Source organism: Anopheles marshallii, chromosome 2 (assembly GCF_943734725.1).
Source record: "Anopheles marshallii chromosome 2, idAnoMarsDA_429_01, whole genome shotgun sequence".
Lineage (NCBI taxonomy): Eukaryota > Metazoa > Arthropoda > Insecta > Diptera > Culicidae > Anopheles > Anopheles marshallii.
Window position 1 is genome coordinate 28,562,266 of NC_071326.1, and position 21,527 is coordinate 28,583,792.

General features: G+C 44.7%; 1 protein-coding gene across 1 annotated transcript; it reads left to right on the forward strand.

Moving 5' to 3' along the window:
* The first annotated feature begins 3,730 nt into the window (after positions 1 to 3,730).
* Positions 3,731 to 7,779, forward strand: LOC128709078 (gustatory receptor for bitter taste 66a-like). The gene is made up of 7 exons (XM_053804062.1): positions 3,731 to 3,946; positions 4,556 to 4,736; positions 4,997 to 5,103; positions 6,376 to 6,461; positions 6,788 to 7,301; positions 7,429 to 7,518; positions 7,657 to 7,779. Exons 1-7 carry the CDS (start codon positions 3,731 to 3,733, stop codon positions 7,777 to 7,779), a joined length of 1,317 nt encoding a protein of 438 aa, XP_053660037.1.
* Positions 7,780 to 21,527: the final 13,748 nt, after the last annotated feature.

The following is a 21,527-nucleotide window of genomic DNA, read 5'->3' on the forward strand; positions in this document are numbered from 1 at the left end:
AGGTTTCTTATCCGTCCTCAAGATAAGAGACAAGCGACCCTCCCCTAGTAATGGGTTTGCCCGTTGTTCCATCATCTGGAGCCCCCCCCCCCCCCCCCCCCCCCCCCCGTTTTTCCGGACAGGCCTCACAATAAAGCTGACATTTTCCAAGCACCAATCAATCCCATTTTGCCTGCAAACGCTGCACAGCACTTTGACGCCCTTTTCCCGCGTTGGTTGTGCTGCTTTTGGCAGCTGAGATCAAACTCAGCAACGCATCGAATTGCAATCACCGCGAACACAGCGCATACTAAACATCAATTTCGATCGGGCTGGACTGAATTGCACGAGTGTTCCAGCGAAGTGTAATGAATTTTTCAGCCACACAGGTTATAAATCAGCCATCGATGCCGCAGCGTGTCGGGTTCGGCGTGGTTTTTCGGCAAAGTGAAATGCTTTATTTACGAGAGCCGGAAAGATATGCGAACCGGCTGTATCTGCTGCCGGTGCTGCCAGATGGCGAGCCAATGCTGCTGCTAGTGATGAAAGTTTTAGCACCGTTTGCCCACCTCCATTGAAGCTTTTCAGCATCGTTTCGAAATATTTTACTGTTTCGCGATGCGGGCGTAATGTTTTATCCAAATCAGGCTTTAGATAAGCAGCAGCCGCGGCTGGTGGTGCGGAACTGCCGGCATTGTTCGATTGCTGTAAGTGTTATTTTATCGTGCATCGGGTGTGTAACAGGGCCGAATGGTTGTTGATGCAGCAAAATTGATTTGCAAATGATCCATTGCCATTGGCAGTGCTTTTTGCACAATTGAATATTTTGCTTTATATCACGTCAACTTCCATTCGTTTCACCCGAAAACCCCACCCTGGCACTGCAGCTACCGTACCGGATGGCTTTATCATAGTGTTTAGAGTGGGAAATGAGTCGGAAAATGCTTTGTGCTTTTTTTTCACCCTCGAAACGGGTCGGTACACAGCTAAATCGTAACAAAGAGATTTCCATTAGCGTAAAATCCCTCATGTGCATAATGCGTTCTGCTATTAACGCATACACAGGGGGTGAAAAAAGCCACGAATCGCTGTTGAAAATCGCTTTCTCACAAAGCAACTTCACGAGATGCTCGCTGGTGAGAACTCGCAGCGCAGGCCGATTTTCATGACGGCTAGATAAATAGTTTACCGGCAAATGATTCGGTGTTTTTTTTTTTCTTTGTGGCTATGATTGTGCGGCCAGAATGCGTTCGAATCGAGAGGCGAAAGCCGGTGAGCCTTTTCTCCATTAATATTCTAACCGTAAACTTTCTGGAAAATTCCTCTCGTGCCAGGGGAAGCTAAACGCGATGGATTACCCTCTAGCACAAGAAGTCAAATCATTCCCATTTGGTGGGGCTGATTGATGGGATTCGATGGTTGCATTTCTCAAAGCCCCTAGAACCGGGCATTCGGCCCAAAACCGTAATCGTTTGGGGTCAAATAATCTTCATTCGTACATTATTTGTCACATTTGTCACAGTTTTTTTTTAGAATTTTTTACCATTGTCCTCCTTGTTAGAAGCGAGGATGCTTGATGCTGTTTAAAATAAATTTCCCCTTTAACCGGGCCGGTCGCTTGCTACTGAAAAGCGATCCGATAACTCCGGGGCTCGGTTGTGCGTGTGTGTTTGTCTGCGCTACAATGAAAAAAAAAAAAAACAGCATCAAACCCGAAAAACCCTGCTGCTATTAAAATAACCGAACGTCAACGGTGCAGAACCACCGAACCGGACAGTGCCTGTCATCTAATTCGGTTGAGTTAAAAGGATTCGCTCCTAATTTCATTGCCGCCCAATCCGCAATTACAGTTCCGAACCATCCGATCCGAAATGAAGCTAAATGGTGTACGCAGCATTACGCCAACGGTTCCGGTAGCCGGTTTGTTGGTTTGCCGATGAAGGAACGGTGAAAGCGAATGGGGTGGCAAAACTTTACGCCATACGCTTTGGCAAAGAAGGCCACAATGTCTTAACGGAGAGCTAAGACCGAAAAACCCCACAACAGAAGAAATTTGTTCAACTACGATTCAAGCTGATTGAGGAAGGTGAAAACTCATCGGCCCGTTCCTTTCCAGCGTACCACCCTCCTTCCAATTCCTATCCGTAAACGCTTCCGCCCCTCCTCACCCTATCCTCGCACCCCGTTTCCGATATGGCCCGTGCAGACAAATGGAAAAAGTTTCGGGACATGTTTTTACTTTTCGCTTCCTTCACAATTCCTCGCTTCAGCCAGCGGTGCGCACCCATAAATAAAGCTATCCTCTGTTCGTTCCGTTGATTAATCCTTCCGATTTGGTGGAGCATCGTTCCGTGGGAAAAAGGCGTGGGTAAAATCGCGTTCGCTACGGTATACCGGCCGGAACAATCGGCATTCCCGGGGCCTTTGTTTCATTTGGCTGATTATCGTTAATATCTATTTACTTTCGATCGGCAAACGGTACGGCGGATGCGTTCCCATTTTCGCGGCGTGGGAAAACACCCCCCGTGGGTGGAGCCCCCCAATCTAGGCCTGGCGAAACCCGGAGACAAGTAACCAAACTCAATTATGCGCCTTCCTGTGATTGGGAGTGTCTTTCGAATTCATTTCCTCCCGATAGGAATGCCAATTTCCTTTTTATCCAACAGCTGGGCGATGTTGTTGCGAAGTACCGATTTACCGTGCTTTTGTTTTCGGCAAGAATGTTAAATTATTTGCCATCAGCTTTTATGTCTTTGGTGAGAGTTTTTAGCAGCGAATTATCCGCTCCTGTCCCAAAACCTAGGTACCAGTGCAATGCAAAACATGTCTAGCGTGGTTAAACGTTCACTCTTGATTTCATAGTTTATAGTCGCGAAATGAACTTCCCTTAACTACGGTGCATCCTTCACTCGGAGTCTTTTGCCAACGGTACGGATCCATCCCTTCCGGGCGCAGTTCATGTTTTTAGTCAGTGAAATATGCAACCATCGCTTGCCGGCAGTAAACCACAGCTAATAAGATTGGAATCTCCGCATCGCCGGTGCAACGATGGCTTCGGGTTGCATCGACAGCTCCCGTTTGGCCGTGACGGTGCATCGAGCGGATGATGGAACATGTCGCCCAGTTCCGGTGCCTTGCACGTCATTCCGCTGTCAATGTGACGCCGAAAACCCGAATCGACGGCAATAGCTGCAACGATGTGGAAATGGAGATCGGGAAAAACGCATTATCTAAATTGAAAGATAATTGCATTTGGTTCCGTGCGGCCTCACCGACGAACAGAAGCACGTCGCCTACGTTGACATTGTGTCCGTAATCGTTCCCGTCCCTGGCAAAGGCACGGTACGAAACCGGGTCGTTCGATGGGAGATGGTTGCCAGAACCCTGATCGCACTATAAGACCGTGGTGCTTCCATCTTGAGTAAGGTCTTTTGTTTGTACGCGCATCGGAAACTACGACACACACACACATACATCCACACACGGCAGAGGACGTCGATGATGGCAATGTACACGATGAAGCAACGATGGCTTCCTTTAACGACCGTTTCATAAGCTTTTGGGTGCGTACAAGGTGAGGTGCACCCAAGAGCAGCAAAAACAAGGACAGGGCAGCGCGGGACCAAAATTGGTCGCCAAGTTTAGTCGCATGAAACATTAATTTCATGGTCTCGGTCATCAGTGCCAGTTCGAGCGTCGTGATTTACGGTACCGTTTGCACCGCCACAGTGTTGTCCAAAAAGGCTCGAGGATGCAGCCGATGAAATCGTTCTATCTGTTCTCGAAGCTGTTCGGGTTGTGCCCGTACCCGCTCGATGCGACGGTACCGGTCAATACGCGGGCCAGCTACGTGAAGCAGCTGCTACCGACCTACACGGTACTGCTGCTCTACTCATCCTGCCTGGTGAGCATCTTCTGGCAGAGTGGCAACACGTCCGACATTTCCAACGCGGCTAATTGGATACAGGTGAGCCATAGCGGCGAGCCGGTGGTGTTGTCCTTTTCGGGACCCAGAGCCAGTGGGACGCAGATGAATGTTTTAAAGGGCGAGCGCAGGAAATCAATTTCCAGCGAAGCTAGATCCCCAGCTAGAGTATGATGAGCATCAGGGCTTAAAGTTGGCTAGTAAATTTAATTGAATAACATGAAAATAATCACAAAAAAATCAATGCAACGATCAGTTATTAGCTGATAGCTAACCAGATGAGAAGATAGTGCTGTTTTATTGTGGTCACTTACTAAGAACTACTATTAACCATATTTTTCTTGTGTATTGCATACATTTAGGCGACTGTTCAAAGAAAGTTTTATTCAATCCACCTGTAAGTAGTTGCAATGGAGGACGTATATGATCATTTTTATTCGACTCTTTTCAACTGTGTATGGGTTAGTAAAAGGTCATTGAAATCATGTTTAATTTGCCCACAAAACATCAAACTTTGTTATAAGCGGCTGACCAGAACACTTTTATTCTACAAATATGAACTACTGATGATACGTCGTTATAACTACTGTAGCTATTACTTGAACATTAGCGTGATTTCACCAGGAAAACTTTCATTCTCGCTTTCGACAGTTCATTCCCAACTCGTTCGCTTACATTTTCTCGCTCGTGTTTGCCATCCGGCATCGCACGATGGCCAACGAAATCCTCACCACGTTCGCCATCTGCGACGATAAGCTGCGAACGCAGTTCGGCATTTCCTTCACGATGCCCAACATCAAAATGAGACGTGTGTCCATCCTGGCGTGCATCGGTATGTATGTGAGCTGTGTGTTTCGTGTATGTAACAAAAATGTAACCGTAAGCGTAGTAGAATGAGTTGTAACGTTGGCGCTATTATACTGTGAGTGTTAGAAAAATATGTAAAAACGAAGTACAATTTCAAAACGCATTCATGCGTGATGTAACGAGCAGGACCGGGAATCGTTCACCCATAGCTAATGATGCTCCGTATTCTGATCCTTTTATTTTTCACACCATCGCACGGCACTGGAAACACTCGGTGCGATTTAGTCACCATGACCTGTGGCAGTACTATCGGTGCGCTGACTTATTTGATCGGAGTTAATTGGAACCGGATATGGACGTTGCTTTATTGGATCGCTTTCTGTATGCCGAAGGTAAGATGCACGCTTGTTCGTAACCATGCAGACCATCGGGCGCTTGTTTAGGGCAGGAAAACCCCCGAAATCAATGTAACGTAAGATTGTAAACGGATCTGTGGAAACCCTGGCAACCTGGTCGCTTTTCGCGGGCCGCAGCCGCGCAGTGATCGGTGAGTTTGTATGCATTGCCATGGTTGTGCTTGTATCAGAATTGGCAGTGCGGTTGCTTGTTTTGAAATGCTTTATGTTTATTGGCCACCTGGGGGTGCCAGTGGCAACGAATCCCATCAAAAGGAATGGTTGTTGGTTCGTAATGAATAATGCTATTATAAAGACGTTGTTGAATCCTTAATACAGTTTGAGAGTATTTCCTAGTACTTCATGGAATGACTTAAAAACATTCGTGCGTTCATTTCACAAGCAATTGAGTCGCGTTTAGAGTGCTTCTAGTTGTGTAGTTGGTTGCTTGGTTTTATTTTCGACAGTGTATGCAATGCTTTGATGAACAGCTCCCTATGAACTCTCCCAAAGAGGCCTTTAGTTGTAATTTTTTTTGTTCTGTCCCAGGAAGCCTGCTCGAATACATTTCTGCTGAATACGCATTCGTGCACTACTGCATCGAAACGGCACAAACAAAACTGGCATGGTGAAAGCTCACTCGGAATGGTGCATAAAAGTGCACGCGAAGTTAATTACCCCGATCGAGCAAAGTCTCCTCTTTTGCTCTCCTTTGCTGTCCTTGCACCCATCCCGACAGCATCATTGTGTAAGACCCATTAAAAGGTCGTACGCAAAATTTGACTTTCAAATGGCCGGGCAATAAAAGCCCGTTTCAAAGCCTGGTGCTTTTGTGTCCCTCTCCTCCTAATCACTCCACCAGAAAAAAGCTACCATGATGTGGCACAATTGGGAGAGGTTTTTTTTTCGGTGAAATGTTCGTATGGTAATGTAAAAAGTGCCCACGGTGCCGCTTGTACCATGACTTGCAGCATCACACGATGGATCGCTTCAAATTGCGTGCGGAAGTTTGAAAGTCAGCATAAAAGATAGAAGATTTTATAAAATCAACAACAAAAAATCACTTTTCAACCATACAAAACCAAGGTTGAGCTTTACGTGTCTTGAGCAAATTTTGATCAATGTGCTAGCTAAAGTCCTTTGCTTTGTCCTTTCCAACATTCTGTCCGCTTGCAGTTGCCGTTGGTTTGCGAGGAAAAAATAATGTTTCATTGCCTTTTTTGAATATCTTTTTTTTCTGACGATACAAACACATCTCGCCACGATCAGTTTGGATTGCTTCTGTTCAGTTTCCAGTTCGCCGGCTGCATCCTGTATCTGTCGGATCGGGCCATGCTGCTGCTAAGGGGCATGAAGTAATCAACCATACACCACCTATTTTTTCCTGCACTGTATCACTCCCACTGGTGGCAGATTTTTGTTTTTTTTTTCAACACACACATAAACACTGCGTTGCAATCCGAATCTCATCACGCACGCAATTGCACTCGATTGCATACGAACCCGTCCGGTTGTCGGTTGTTTCCGGTAACCTATTCCGGGTGACCTTTGCGCACACGTGCCTTAACAACCTATTCACCGTGTTAACCGTGCTGCACCATACGCGGAGTGTACACAATAAAAAAGAAATGCACGGTGAAATGATTCCATTCCGCTGAATAACATTTGTTGCTCGCTGTAGTAATTTTCCGGTCGGCGTGGAAAGTCTGGCCCTACAACCGCCGGCTCACGGGCACGCCCAGTACAAAACGCTCAACATGGCGATGGGCGGCAACCATCTGCCGAGCATGCACGAGGGCAAACTGAACCGGCTGACCACGCTCGCCACCATCAAGATTCGCGCCATCAGCCCGCTCGACTCGATCCAGCATATACGCGAGGTGGTCGAAATGCTGCAGGACCTGTCGGTCAAGATAAACCACTGTTACGGCAAGCAGGCCATCTTTTCGCTGCTGTCCGCGTTCACCTGCGTTACCGTGCAGCTGTACTACATGCTGAACCATATCAAGTCCGGTTTCACGGCGTCCCGGTCCGAGATCTATGCGCTCGCTTCCTGTAGTCTGCTGTTTCTGCACGGCATCGAATTTTGGGCGCTGTTCACCAGCGGCGAAAACGTCCGGCTCAAGTGGAAAAAGGTGATCAATTTCCTGTTCTTCATGAAGTCCAAATCGGCCGACGATGACTTTCGGAACAAGGTGAGTGCCCCGTGCGTGGTGTGCGTGCTGTGCACGGCAGTATCATAATTAAAAATCGCGGATATTAATACCGTTCCGATCTGTTTGTTCCGGCGCCGGCCGGTCTCCGACCGACCGCATCTCCTAGGTGGACGATCTGATTTCGTTTATGGTGACAAATCCACTCGAGTTCAATGCGTACGGTCTGTTTCCCATCGATCTGTCTGTGCTGACGGGGGTAAGCAATAAGGGGCAAGGAATTTCGTGGAAGGGCTCGCTCATTCTGTGATAGAGCCCCGTTTCCGGAACACGTGATTAATGTTGCTTCCAACGCTTTTGTGTCTCCTGGTCATCTCTCTCTCTCACACACACACAGATAGCTTCCTCCATCACGACCTACCTGATCGTTTTGATACAGTTCAAAATTTCCGAGGAACAGTCCAGCACCTATGATGACGATTCGGACGACAAAAGCCAAATCCAGTATTCGGCACACTAAAGCAGGAGCCACCCTGTGGGCCACTCATTGATCCAGATTGGATAAAGACCGGTTTGAAAGGGTAGCGTGTCTGCATGTGTGCTCGTTATGCGTGTTCTATCATCAATCGCTGTTGAAGGTTAACATCGTTCACAAGATCCACAACGTGAAATAAAATGACCACAGCCCCGTTTGAAGTGGATATCCAATTAAATCATGACATAATAAATTAGATTTGGTGAATTTTTAATCTCATTGCACAACGAAAGAAACAAGTGCTCTAAAGGAAGTGATAGGATTTACCACAGAAGCAACGTTATGCGAAATGTTAAACGTGTTGCATACTTTCAGGGTGCAGAGTTTCTGGTCTGTTGCGCGCCTAAATGATGCAAACTGCATGACAAAATATCTTTCGACTCGCTTACATTCCTATTGAATTACTTTAGTCGCAATTCATTTTGTGATTCAACGTCAATGCAATAATATATGTGATATTAAATTATTCTAAAGCTACTATAACTTAACCCCGTTTTTCGTTCGAAAATATTGTCGGAGACTTAGACAACAAAATTCGCCCATTGCTGTTATTTAATAACACCGATTAGCAGGTCTTTATTTCCTTTTTGCTTGAGATACCCGGATACACCACTTTAATACAGTGTTTAACGTACTTCACAAACCTGTGATCATTTAATTGCTTTTGAAGCGCAACCACCGCACACACGTGTGCACAGCATTAGATGAATGTGAAATCATGCTCCGGGAACTATGCGCCCTCTGCTAAACACCGGTAACAATGATGGGTGGTAGTGGGCTTCGGTGCTCCCAGTAGCCATTAAGCCGGTAACAGTTTGTAATAATCGCTTTACAAAATATCCTTACCGACAAACACACAATAGGACGCAGTGCTAGGCAGAAAGTGGGTCGCCGTCGACACTGGAGCGGTGAACCGCAGCGGCGCGTGTAGGGGCAGAACCCAAGAACGCGCAGCACTGACGACAGTGTGGCCGTGAAAACCCGGGACAGGGAGGACCGTTTAAGACCGGTTAATGCCGCTTCCAGTGGGGGCCATAATTACAAGTAAGTACATTTATTACTGGCGATTTCGAAATTATACACAACAAAAAGGAACTACGGGGAGAGATGACGGGGTGGGCTTTTCAAATGTCATGAGAATTCAGGAAAAGAGGAACGAACATTAGACCGTCATTTAGACAATGTTCTTTTGGTGAGTTGAATCACCAACTGAGCGAAGGTGTGCTAATGTTTCCTGAAGAAACGAAGGCGGTGAGGTTTGCATCCTTTGCTAGACGCGGAAACAGGCAGCAGCAACATGCGTACCAACACGGCAAATCATTAGCAACGATCATGAAGTGAGTGTTTGTTTTTGTGTGTTTGTGTGCGGCAGTCAAAGCTGAAACGAAACTTCTCCCATTAGAAACCGGCAGGATGCTGCTGAGGCTAGCTGAACGGGTGAAGCAAAAACGTTCTACCAGCAGTTTAAATTTCACAACTCTGCTTCATTACGCTAATTAACACGATAGTCAAAAGTGCCACACTTAAGGCAACGAAATGTGTAACCAAACTTTTACCAAATTGCGTGCCGAAAGTGTTTTCTGTTTGGGAAAACAAATTTTAACCATGCAGGGAAATGCCTTCCGTTTGTGTTGCCAGGCTAGTTGCTGTGAACGTACGGTTGCTCCCATACAGTGTACAGCTAGTGGCAGGGAACAGTTTTCGGTGTGGCCCCAAGATTACTCTCCCGGGACACGTGAGTGAAAGGCCAGAGTGAAGGTTAGCAAAAAATAATAATAAACGAAAGCAGCAACCCAGCTTTTTCCAGCGTGCAACAATGCACATGCAGTAGCAGAGCATACAGGTGCATACAGGAGAAAAGCTGCAAACGGAAAAACTGGATTCTCGACGTGTTCGCTTTACAGTGCAATGCGGGCTAGAAAGGAACGGCATATGGGAAAGAAATTAAAACTGCTCCCTTGTTGGGCGAAAGGGCACCAGTGCAGTGAAAAAGGCGCAGAACGCATTCTGGAGCGTATAGAAAAGTAACAGAACAATAACGACAATGCTCGGCTACAAGCGCACATCAGCGCAAATGTTCCATTGTACGGACAAAGAGTGGGTAAGGTGTTCCCCCAAAATGGAGGCCAAGGTGAGGGTTGAACCCATGCTAGTCATGTTTTTGTTTTCCTTCCCTTTTGTAATGCCAAAACACACACACAAACACACATACACACACAAACGAGATCCAGGCGGATTTTTATGCCCAACCGTGTGTGCCCCTTGCACCTCCCAGCGTATGCGCTTAACAATGGGCATTCTTTCAGTGCCTTCATACCGACACCTGCCAACCTTTCGAGGGCTGCAGGTCGATTCTGGAGGGTTATGTTACCTTCAGGAGCGGTGCTGCGAGTGCTTCTCACCCAACATGCGCTTAAAATGCGGCCACAGTCGGGATAGTTTCACCTGAATCCTTGAAATGGCTCATCTCAGCTGACGATAAGATGCATCCTCTTTGCACCCGATCTACAGCAAACGTTGCAGGTGCTGTAGATTGTAGCGCACCCTTTCACCAACACACATAATGTTTATGCAAAACTCGGAACCGTCTTTTAGCTGAGCGATGCAAAAAGTTCTAGTTGTACTGGGTGGAAATATTCTAGTTATTACATTTAAAACACCAACCCGCACGTTCGTCCGATGCAGATTTTACTTTTACGGGTACGGAACCACGCTAGACGGACCATAACACGAAATTGTCGAAAAATGAACCAAAAACTAAAAGCAGAGAAATTCGTTGCTACAGGTATAGGTGGGTACTTGGCTTGGTCTCTGGCAGCTAAGGTTGGTTAGAGCTGGGGCCCGGAATGGCATGCAGGAATTTGAAGCATAAAAACACAAACATATGCAGTGCAAACGGTAACCGTTATGGGTAGTTTTCGGTCAGTGTGCATTGTTTTTTGTTCGTGTTGTATTGTTTGTTTGGTGCACAAATTAAACCGTTACAGCGAAACATGTACCCCGTTGGCAATAAAGTGTACAACTTGATCTGCATTGTTTGTTTTTTGTTCTATGGAAAAAGTGTTTTACAGTCCTAAAAGGTAAATGTTTTAAAAAAAATGTATTTCTTGCTATTCCAATCACCGCAACAAAACAAATACATAAATTTTAATTTGCTTGAACACATTTACAAATCCTGGTACTTGTAAAATATTGAAAATCCAAAGTAAAACGCAAAGGATTGAAGGTATGCTCTGCTGAGCTGTTTTAACAAGCAATACGAAGGTTTAACGCTGTGCGAGTTTTAAAGCGCCACCAATTCCAACAAATCGCATTGAAATTCAAAATACCATCCTCGAACAAATGACGGTACAGAAAAGGATAAATATTGACATAAGAGTCATCCGATCGAAATACAGTGAAAAGAGGATTAAAGTATTCATGAATCACTCGTTCGGGCCGTGCGCTGATGGGTGCATGCGGGTAGCAAGGAAAAAGGTATCACACTCACATATACACACACACACACACTCTATAGCATCGAGTTTTTCGAGCATATTGACGCGAAGGAAAATAAACCAATCGGCGCAGAAAACCAAAAACCAACCATCAGCTGATGCGAATACGAAAGCTAACACACGGCAAGCTGCGGAAGTATTTTGGCACGCTATTGCCGGCAGGGAACTTACCTCGCTGTCGGCGAGTCATTCGTGCGTTAGGCTAAGTTCAAGGATAAACAAACAAGGAAGAACGATTGAGTGAAAAAGTTTGTCGCTTGCTAAATGTATTTATTTGATGGAGACGCCCAGTACCTTGTGCGCTACGGTGTAGGTAAGTGTTTAGTTGGAAGATGCGCGTGGTTGCTTTCTAGTTCTTATCGTTGTAGTTATAACAAAAAACTGTTTTTCCTGTACTTAAGTTTTTTCAGATGTTAGGAGTGTGGAATATATAAAATCAGCGTGTTATATAATCAAATACTTATGATCTTCCATGTTTTCACAATCCGTAAATTCGTCCGATGGACGTTTCTAGAAAAGATATGTCTGTGCAATTTTGTATGATGAGGTAAGTTGAATATACAAATAAATAGCATATTTGAAAAGAACATTATAAAGAGTTAACTTTATTTATTTTAATCTATTGAAAAAATCTGGTACCCTCCAAGCCAATCTTCCATTACATTTTCCAAATAAGGCTTTCAATCTACTTAAAACAATAGCGGGAACAACACCAAGGTGGTTTCTACAACTAATGAACAGTTCAAACGAGAAGTTACATGTGTTTTCTTTCCAAATTTGATTATCTTTTCAACTCACACAAATAAGCTTTTCAATTTAGCTAAAGTGAAAAGGTTACTTTTCACCGCTGAAAATGGTTGTGTGGTGTATCATTCCATCGAATGTAAATGTTCTGTTTTGATAAAATGGTTTGCATACCGTATGCAATGTTTTCCATTAACTTAATGTTGAGGGAAAATAAGCATAAGTTCCTGATTGAATTGATTGCTTTTGTAGTATACTTCGTTTCATTTAATTTAAAATAGGGTTGTTTGGTGCTACAATGGTTTAAGAACCTGACCAGAAACCGGAAACTATATTGAATATCATAATTCAATAAACAAAAGAAACAATTCATTATGACCGTAAAGGTTATATGACAGCGATTGTAATTTACAAAGCTCCGTTAGCCTTTTTTGTATCAGCTGTGTGTTTAAATGTATTATAAATGATTTCATGCAGATTACTTCAAAAGCACATCTACAGATCTAGATAAACTTGCTCTTGCCTCGTGTCAATCAAATGATTGCCTTCAAAAAATGTTCTACAGGAGCAGTGTACCAAACAGCCCGCACAAAACACTATCATTAAAAAGTACAGCACAAGATAAATACATTTCATCTATCAAGGCGTTTCGATCGGCCCGCCGACAAAACCTTTTTGTGTCTATGAACTACAAACCATCTGTTCGGTGGGTCGGTTTTTGGCCACCGAAAGCGATCTTCATTAGTGTTTGCGGTACGGTAAACCATCTAGCGACAAAAAAGCCATCACTGTAGGCAAGGCCATCATTCTGCCCGTTCATAAATCACTCCCTTGTTTGTCCAGCCCTTCCAGAACACTTTTGGTCACAAAACGGAAAAATCGGCAACCCTTCCGGGCGTCACCGGGGAGTGCTGGGGGGCACCCGAAAGCAGTGCGTCAAATCAAACCGACGCACCAGCGCGGTACAGCCACCGAAAGTCCGATGCGGGACACTCGAGTAAGTAATTTGGTGTGCATATTTTAACATAAATTAATCGAAATCGCCCACGCTTCGGGGCGCACCGACAAGCGGTGAAGTTGTGACAAGAGGGTAACGTGGCGACGGAATAATGAAGATTAATATCGCCAGTTCAATGTCGAGGGGAAAAACGCTAGCATACAGCGATAAGGAACAGCTCGATAGCCGTGTCGTGTGGCTACGATGCGTTTGAAGGATGAAATGGTTCTAAAGACGATTCGTTGAAGATTCATGTTTCGTTCCCTTCGCGCCTTTAATCTCATCCTTCACGAGAAACCCCGGACATGCTGAAGGTTTTTGCGTAGGTGCTTTGTCAAGGTGTTTTTTTTCTGCTTTGCGCATTGTACACACGTCGCGGTTTTGGTTGGGAGAGCTACTAAGGCACTGTGTAAGGATTCCCCTTCGAATGAACAACTTCGCAGAGGATGATCACGTCTGTGCGAGTTCGTCCGTGTTGTGGTTGACTGATGAATATTAATCATTAAGTGGTGAGCCTGGAATTATGCTGCATTCTTAAGCTCGTAAAGGCCGTTACCCGGCAAGCATGATTACACAATGAATCGTGGCTAATTTCAATTGTTCCCCCAGCGATCGGTGCTTTGCGCGGGAGTAAATTACGCCAGCAACTTGGCGCTGCGGAATAAAAAGATTAGGAAAATCACTGCAAGTTCACATATCCACCGGTGTCGTCCATCACTGAACGTCCCTGGAGAAAATTTCGCTTCTACAGCATTTAATCTCATTCTTCTTCATGATCTCGAAAAGCTCATTTATCCTTTTTTAAAGAGGGGTTTTGATTCTTCTTCGTCAGGCTGAAATCGGTGAAATGTAATCAAACGATGGAAAACCCCTATCCTGTCGTGGGACAATTTATCTTGCCCGTACCATGGCTCAGTGGCAGCACCCAATCAGCAGCAGATTTCGTTTGCCTCTTTCAGTTGAAAACCACCCCCAGCCGAAAGCCCAGTGATATGGCAATGATTACATTTATTCTTTTCGCCTTCGCTGATTGAGGTTTTGCGTTCTATTTCGCTGATTATCTCTAGAGCGCCGATCGGGATCCTGGCCCCCGAAGCCCGAAAGCGCGATCGATTAACCAACGATGGGATGAAATGCGAGTGAAAATGTTTTCAAATTGATAACTCAATCCACATGCCACGGCCACAATCGGATCGGAACCGCTGTCAATGAGTAAGGACCGATCGTTGAAAAAACGGCTAACGGGAAAATGCGATTCTCCGTTCTGCTCGCGTGGAACGCCGAGAAACAGGCGCTTATAGAACAATGTAGAAACCCGCCGAGAATACGCCAAACCACCCGGAGGCGACCCAAAGCGCTAAGACAAAACCCTCCCGGGTGACAAAACCAGCAAAATGTGCAAAATGGTATGCTTCGGCGATTTCTCCGGCCGTTTGGCATCGATGCCTTTAGCAGCAACGGACGGGGAGCTACCTTTACCGTTCGCGCTCCAGGAGGAAACCCCCGGGATGGCGAAATGAACGCACACAGCTCGAAACAAAGCAACACTAACGATGACACACGATGCTTGAAGACAATGAAATAAAACATGGGATTTTTCTTTCCCGCACTGAGGAGCGAAGAAATCGGCCTGGGGATAAGAGGCCGCGAGGCAGAAGCGTGTTATCATCCAACCCAGCAGGACATGCTGGTTGCCCTGTGGCAATGGCTGGTGCCTCCGCTACGTTTTGAGGTTTTGCCAGAGTGACGTTCGCGGATGGATGTGAGGAAATGTACTGGAACGCGGGGGTGTTGAAATGATTTGAAAAGATCCTTCCATTCATTGACTAGCCTTCTCAAGGGCGGGCCGAATGGATTTTTGTTTCGTGAAGTTTTTTTCTTCTTCCCCGCTTAAAAGAACACTTTTCTACAATAACTCCCGGGGAAAAGCGAACGGGTAAGCGAATCGAGTTACGTTTAGCGTTCTGCGAGCAGAATGTTTCATTCGCTGCCTGAAAAGCGATACGCGGCGATGAATGGAACGAGGGACCGGTCCAGGGTGGTGTGGTGGAGTTGGTAAGATTTATGATTTGCCAACCGGTTTAATACAATCGGATGGAAAAATTCCACCATCACGAGAAAAAAAAGAGCCAGAAATCTCAATGCAAAGTCATTCGTGTTCGAACACGGATTGATGGAGTCCGCCCGGGTGGGTGAACACTGTCAGAGATGTAAATCCATATTTTATAAGCACATAGAAACGATGGATTATGTAGCACAATTCGGTATGTATTAATTGACTAAAAATACATTCGGCAAAGCCGTAAAAATAAACAAACCATTCGGCAACGCAGTTGAATTGGGTTTTGAATTTGTTTCCAGTTCCATTCCAGTGAAATGAGTACCATTTCTTTTTGTTTGGTGTTGTTGTTTTACATTTCTCCCCATTATTATGGCTGTGGCGCTATTTTTGGGATTATATGGCAACAAAAGGAAACAGGAAGGCACGACAGAGACATAAAAACATCGCAGCTTCGAATTGTAAATTTGTTTTTGCGAAAATATTATCGCATTTATTATTCATAGCTCGGGTGGCTTTGGCGTGGATCGGTTTTCCATTTCCCACCTGCCCGACATGCCCTTCCTTGCGTTCGAACGCAACCAACCACTCCACCAAGCGTCCACTGGGTTTTGCAATGCCGGAACATTAATTTACGAACGACGAACGATCGCGGTCGACGTATTCGGTAGCATCGTGTCATGCTTGTCGGCCGGAACGAATTACCAATTCCGATCTAGCGCATACACAGATGCACGCGTACGTCTGCTGCTAGGCATTGGGAAAGCGCGAACATAAAATCGTTTTTTTTTCTCTTGTTTTCCTTACAATTAAAACTAGTAAAACAGCAGAAAAATAACATTTCGTAAAAAGGGTTTCAAAAACATACCCCATAAAACTTTCGGTCCTTACACACAGCAAAAGAAACTCTGCTTCACTAACGCGAGCAGGATAAATGAGCGGTTTTTTTTTTTGTTGTTGGTGCTTGGTCCCTGTTACGTGGCACGTTGTTTCCGGTTCCAACGCTAGCCCGACCCCATTTCGGTAGATGGCTATTTAAAAAGTGGTAATGAGCAGAAATAAGTGCGCAAATATTATAATGAGGTAATATTTGTACTCGTTGGTGTACATTGGTCTCCCGGTTTTTGGGCGAAGCAATGGAGTTTGCCTTTGCCCTGGCTAGTGGACCCCCGTTTTTTGCGCTGAGTGCTCTCCGTTTGCAGCACATTGGAACATTGGAGCTACCATTCGTCTAGCACTGCGTCATGAATACTAAGTGAGCATTTTAGCTGACGTGAGCTCCACCATTGCGTGCGCGGTAGCAAGCAGCCGAGGGAGCAATTCCGACCAGTGCCAACACTAGTCGAGCAACCGAAGCTTAGCGTAATCCTGCAGGCGAAGTGGTATTTCAGTGTCAATTTTATTCCCGTACAGTGGTTTGCCTTAAGCACTAAGCAGCAGATTGAACCATGTAACTTGTCAATAGCACAACTTGTAGCGAAGCACCGCACGCACCGGTTGGCTTATGATTAACAAATTTGTTAGTTGTTTTTAATTGCCTTCTTACCTGATACGTGATATGATAGTTATGTATTTTTCAGTGAAGCAAACCGCTAACGAGCAACATTTTATCTCATTAAAATAAATCAACCATGCGGGCGTAATGTTTGTTTCTTGCTTTGCCGTATGTTGCCCTCAAACATTGAATCGTACGCGCCGGTTTCGCGCCGGTTTTCCTTTGCACAGAGAGCAAAAAAGATGAAAGCAAGCCCGGTCGAAAAACGATTTCGTGTTTTGAAATTTGCCTATACTATTTCTCCACCCAGAACGTGTTTCACTTGTTTGCTCTACGTAAATCGATTGCCACCAGCCAGTATCGGTTGCGATGTACACGGCAAGGAATAAAAAGGAAAGCCAACATCCCACCAAAACCTAGGCCATAAAAACAGATCGTAAACCACATGTATCATGTTCGGCAAGTGTTTGCTACTTCTTTTTCGATCACTTTTGAAGTGCGCTAGTGTTAGACATTATTACGAACGGGAAGGGAAGAAAATGTATATGGAAAAAGTACCACACACCCGACACGCCATACTAACACGCCCTTTGCCGGCCAACAACATGCCGTCATGCGGCCGAAAATGTGGCTCCGTGCAAAACGTGCCGCTGAGTGCTTTTGTGGCCCGTCCCCATAGACAGGAACCGGCACATATAAGCGTGACGCGGTAGCGTACCGGGCGTATGCGATAGCTTGAATTTCCGGCACGGCTTCCTGGCTTCCTTCTATCGCCCGGCCCGCTCCAGTACAGCATACCGCGCCCTGGCACAATAATAACACACCCAGCCGGGGCTGGGCCTTCACTCGTGTCTCCAAAAAAAAAAAAAACAGCAGAGAAGAATTCAAGTGACTAAAGCCGAAGCTGAATTGCCAACTGCGATGAAGCGAGAGAGATGACTCGAAGCGTACGTTTGTGCTGTACTTTGTTTGCTCTATCGCTTGTTTGTTCATCCCCATGCGAAAATCGGGAGGAATCTTGCAATCATAACATTCCATTGAAATTTATAGAAATACTTTCCGCCTTGACATAATTTGGGATCGACGAATGGCATCGGCGTGCGTCGAAGAATTCGTGTATTTGCGATGCGCCGCGATTGTGACTTTTGTGCGAGAAGTTGTGCGATGTGCTGCGATCTTTAAACCGCCGACTCTGGCATGCCGGGTGTACGTCGGATGAGTGTGGCCGTTGAAGTGCACCGTGTATACAGTTGAGTCTGTGGAGGTTTCGGGTTGATCTCAATGGTGGTAGAATGATTGTGATTTCATGCATGCAATGGTTTTCGCGTGAGCAACTGACGAACAGAATTATGGGAGTTTACAATGGCACAAGACTTGATGGTTTGGTATGATGTGGTTAGTTATGCACTGTGTTATAGTTGGATGAGTAGTTGGGCTACACGATGAGTTTATTTTAGCTCAATTGTTTGGTTGTTCTGATGGTAGTGTATTTTATTTAATTATTTACTCCAATATCACGGCATTTGCCCTTTTATCAACATAGTGTTCAGTTTTTACTAATTTTACAGAGCATATCCTCCTTGCAAATTGCCTTACCCCGGGCATACTCGGTTGCATTGATTGTTGGTTGCGTGCCGTTTTGGGTTTTGTTAGCGTACTAGTGTTGTTGTTCGTGTCTATTCTATTGTTTTATGTGATTTTCTAATTCCGGTGCTGTTGTAGTTGTGGTTGTGGAGCTATTGCTTGTGGTGAGGATAATGGTCTTCACTGTAACATCATGGTATTATATATCTTATTTAATTTTAGAACTTATCGACAGAAATCTGGAAATATTCCTGCTGCGAAATTTTGCATGTCAGCAGGACTATGTTACGAGTGCTCACGGTTTCTGTTTAACTTTGGCAAAGAGATCAAAATCATCCTGTGATCAATTCCCATTTTACTCTCCAGGGGATAGTAAACATGAGCGATTTTCTTTGTGTGAATTACCTTTTCTTTTATTTAGACTTATTTCAATTATTTGTACATTCCCGTTGTTTTGTTTGTTCTTTTTGTTTACCGTTCTATTGTTGTTGTATCACGCAACGGTCGCTTCTCGGGCAATTGAGACAGATGAACACTAAAATGTGATTGGAATGATGGACAATCGATTGGTTAATGAAGGGCAATCAAAGTCATTTGGTTAACATCAAACACTGAAGCTCTTTGCCTGGCTTTTTGCATAGCATCTCTTTGCATCTATCTGAAAAAGAGATGACATTGCTTTGTTAGGACGAAAGGACGTTGCAGTCAACCCGTAAGTCAATCTCACGTCATAAGGCAAAAGCCCACCAGAACAAGGCTTAGAAGTTCTCTCAGAAATTTAACCACAACTGAGTTCTTCCGGGATGAGGAGTATTCTAATTACTTTTTATACTTTAAAGCAGGCTTGACACACGGCTTGTGATTGAATTAGAAGAGAGCTATCTCTAACGAACTCTCTCTTACTAACTCACAATGGTACTAATGAATATTGATCAGATTAATTTACTGTTTAGGTTCTTAGGTTCCAAGTTCTAGAGCAGGTGCCTTTCAATTCCTAATTGTGTCAAAACCACATAACAATAAATAATATTTGTTTATATGTTGAAATAAGGTTAAATTGATGAGAAATCTCACAAGAACAAAAACAAATTCTTCGATATATTTATTACATTCTACTAATGCGTTAAACGTTAAAACGCACGCTTCAATATGAGTTGATACATTTGCTTGAAAACGGGCTGTTTGCTGAAACAAATAAAAATAACTGTAAAAAAACACCCAACATCGTAAAACGCGATGAAAACCGAAAACCGTTCCAAAATTTCGCCGAAAAGTGCGTCTAAAACGAGCCGTCCTTTTAGAATTAGTTCAACAACGTCCTTGGTTCATCCTGCCGGTCTGGAAAACAGGCACTTCCAGTTTCATTCGACCCAACCAGCGACGGAGAGCCGTTGGGTTTGGGGTTCGTTGTGATTTCTTTTTTTTTTTTATTTTGGGCACACCTCCATACAGTAATTCCGCACGCCCCAAAACGAGCCTAGAACGCAGCCCGGCTTTACAGCCAAACCGCTTGAGAAAGGCATAAAAATGAGCACTTCATATTCATTTCATTACACACTCACTTTTTTATTACGCTCCGTTCAGCATGCAGGGAAATGAATGCCATAATGGTGGGCACGGTACCGGAAGCAGGTAGGGCAGTGGGATGGTGAAGAGAGGGAGGGAACACGTACCAGTGGGGCTTTCCTTTACGGGAGTCATAAATGGCCTCAAGTTTGCACTTCGTTACGGGGAAGGAAACGCTGTCTACCTATGCTAAATCTTCCATATTTCTCCCGTTGAAATGAAATATATATATTTATATAAAAAATAACAAACACACACACGCACACACACCCGAACGCTGGTCGAGTTTCTACATTCCCACCGGAAGTAATGGAGGTCGGTGGTGGGAGAATGGATTTATTTATGTGCATCAAAGCGGAGTAAAAATCTCTGTCCTGTGAGTGCTTTCACCGGTAGCATGGGGCCGCACCGCGAAAAAGGATACTCTCTTCGCATGGATATCTGTGAAGGAAATATTTCCTGCATCCATTCGGTCCCGTACCCACACCCAGACAACCGGGTACGATTTATGCTGCAACTTACATAATACATCATCACGATAATTGTACAGGTACAAAATGCTAACGCGCGTAGTAGCGTTGGGCGGCCAAGGTAGGAGAACTTTTTAAATTGGCAAAAAGAGGCACCGCTATTCGTACGCTCCGTGTATGCGAATTGCATAGTTCTAGGCGCTGCAGGACGAAGCGTTCTGCATAATAAATGTAAAAGTGGGACGTCGGCAGTGGGAACATTGGCTAGCGGTATGATAAGAAGCACGCTTAAAAATCTCTTCATGCATACGCAAATTCAACCTAATGAGTCGCCGCGTGAATGGACCATCGCCAGATTTACGCTGTGTGTAGTTAAGTTGTGGAGATTTCTCTTATCCACACCATTAGGGTGTTTTCATTCCTTTATTTATGCAGCAAGAAAATATTCGCACAGGAAAAGTTTTAACACATAAAAATTATAAGAGACATATAGTTTCACACTGGACACAGGTGGCAAGCGGTAAAGATGCGACAACAAACACATATGCCTTTCCCTTATCCCTAGTTATCCTTGACAGTAGCATTACGGTTCGAACAAAATATTAAATGCTAATCCACATGTTATCCTGTTTCAATTGTTCAAAATAAATTAAAGAACTCCCTCAAGGACAGGGCTGCAAATAATTTCACCATTACGAACGAAGCAAATCTTCGAAACTTTCGGTTTCAGCCAGTTTTTGCTGTTTTGTGCCAACGATCACAATGTGCTGACATTAACAAATTAATCATATCACATCGCACATCGTGTCTGCCGTTGACATTCAATTTCCGCCACGTATGATCAGTAAGCCAGGATCAAACAAATTGATTCCATTTGCCAACGCGTGCAATGGTGCTCACAAATGGCCTTTAAACGGATATTGAACGATTCCCATTTTGCTGATTGCTTTCTTTGCCGACGCTCGTGCGGAACCTTCGTGCGGCGAGGCGAAAGCAAAGAGAAAGACGCAAGGCGCAGAGGGAAAATCTGAAGAACTGACTGAAAAATCATAAGTCGAACATGTGTGTGGTGTGTTCTTTTTATGTATCTCGCCAAGCAAAAGAAAGTTGTACAGCGTCGATGTTGTTCGGGGGTCTTTTTTTCTTGCTTCATCCTCTCGTTTAGTCTCAACAAACCGTCAGAAAACAACAATTGTGAGCGCATGGACAAAGTTTTACTAACGTCAAAAAGCCAAACCCATCATCACCACTCCAGCATTGCATGCAGATCCGTGCCGAGTGACACGAAGGCAACAAAATCAATTGATGTTTTCTTTCCAAT

Bases quoted from the DNA above. Each gene is read 5' to 3' on its own strand.
- LOC128709078 (XM_053804062.1), top strand. From the start codon at position 3,731: ATGCAGCCGATGAAATCGTTCTATCTGTTCTCGAAGCTGTTCGGGTTG. The intron at 4,737-4,996 runs GTATGTATGTGA...GGTGCGATTTAG, and splicing joins GTCCATCCTGGCGTGCATCG to TCACCATGACCTGTGGCAGT. The intron at 7,519-7,656 runs GTAAGCAATAAG...ACACACACACAG, and splicing joins ATCTGTCTGTGCTGACGGGG to ATAGCTTCCTCCATCACGAC.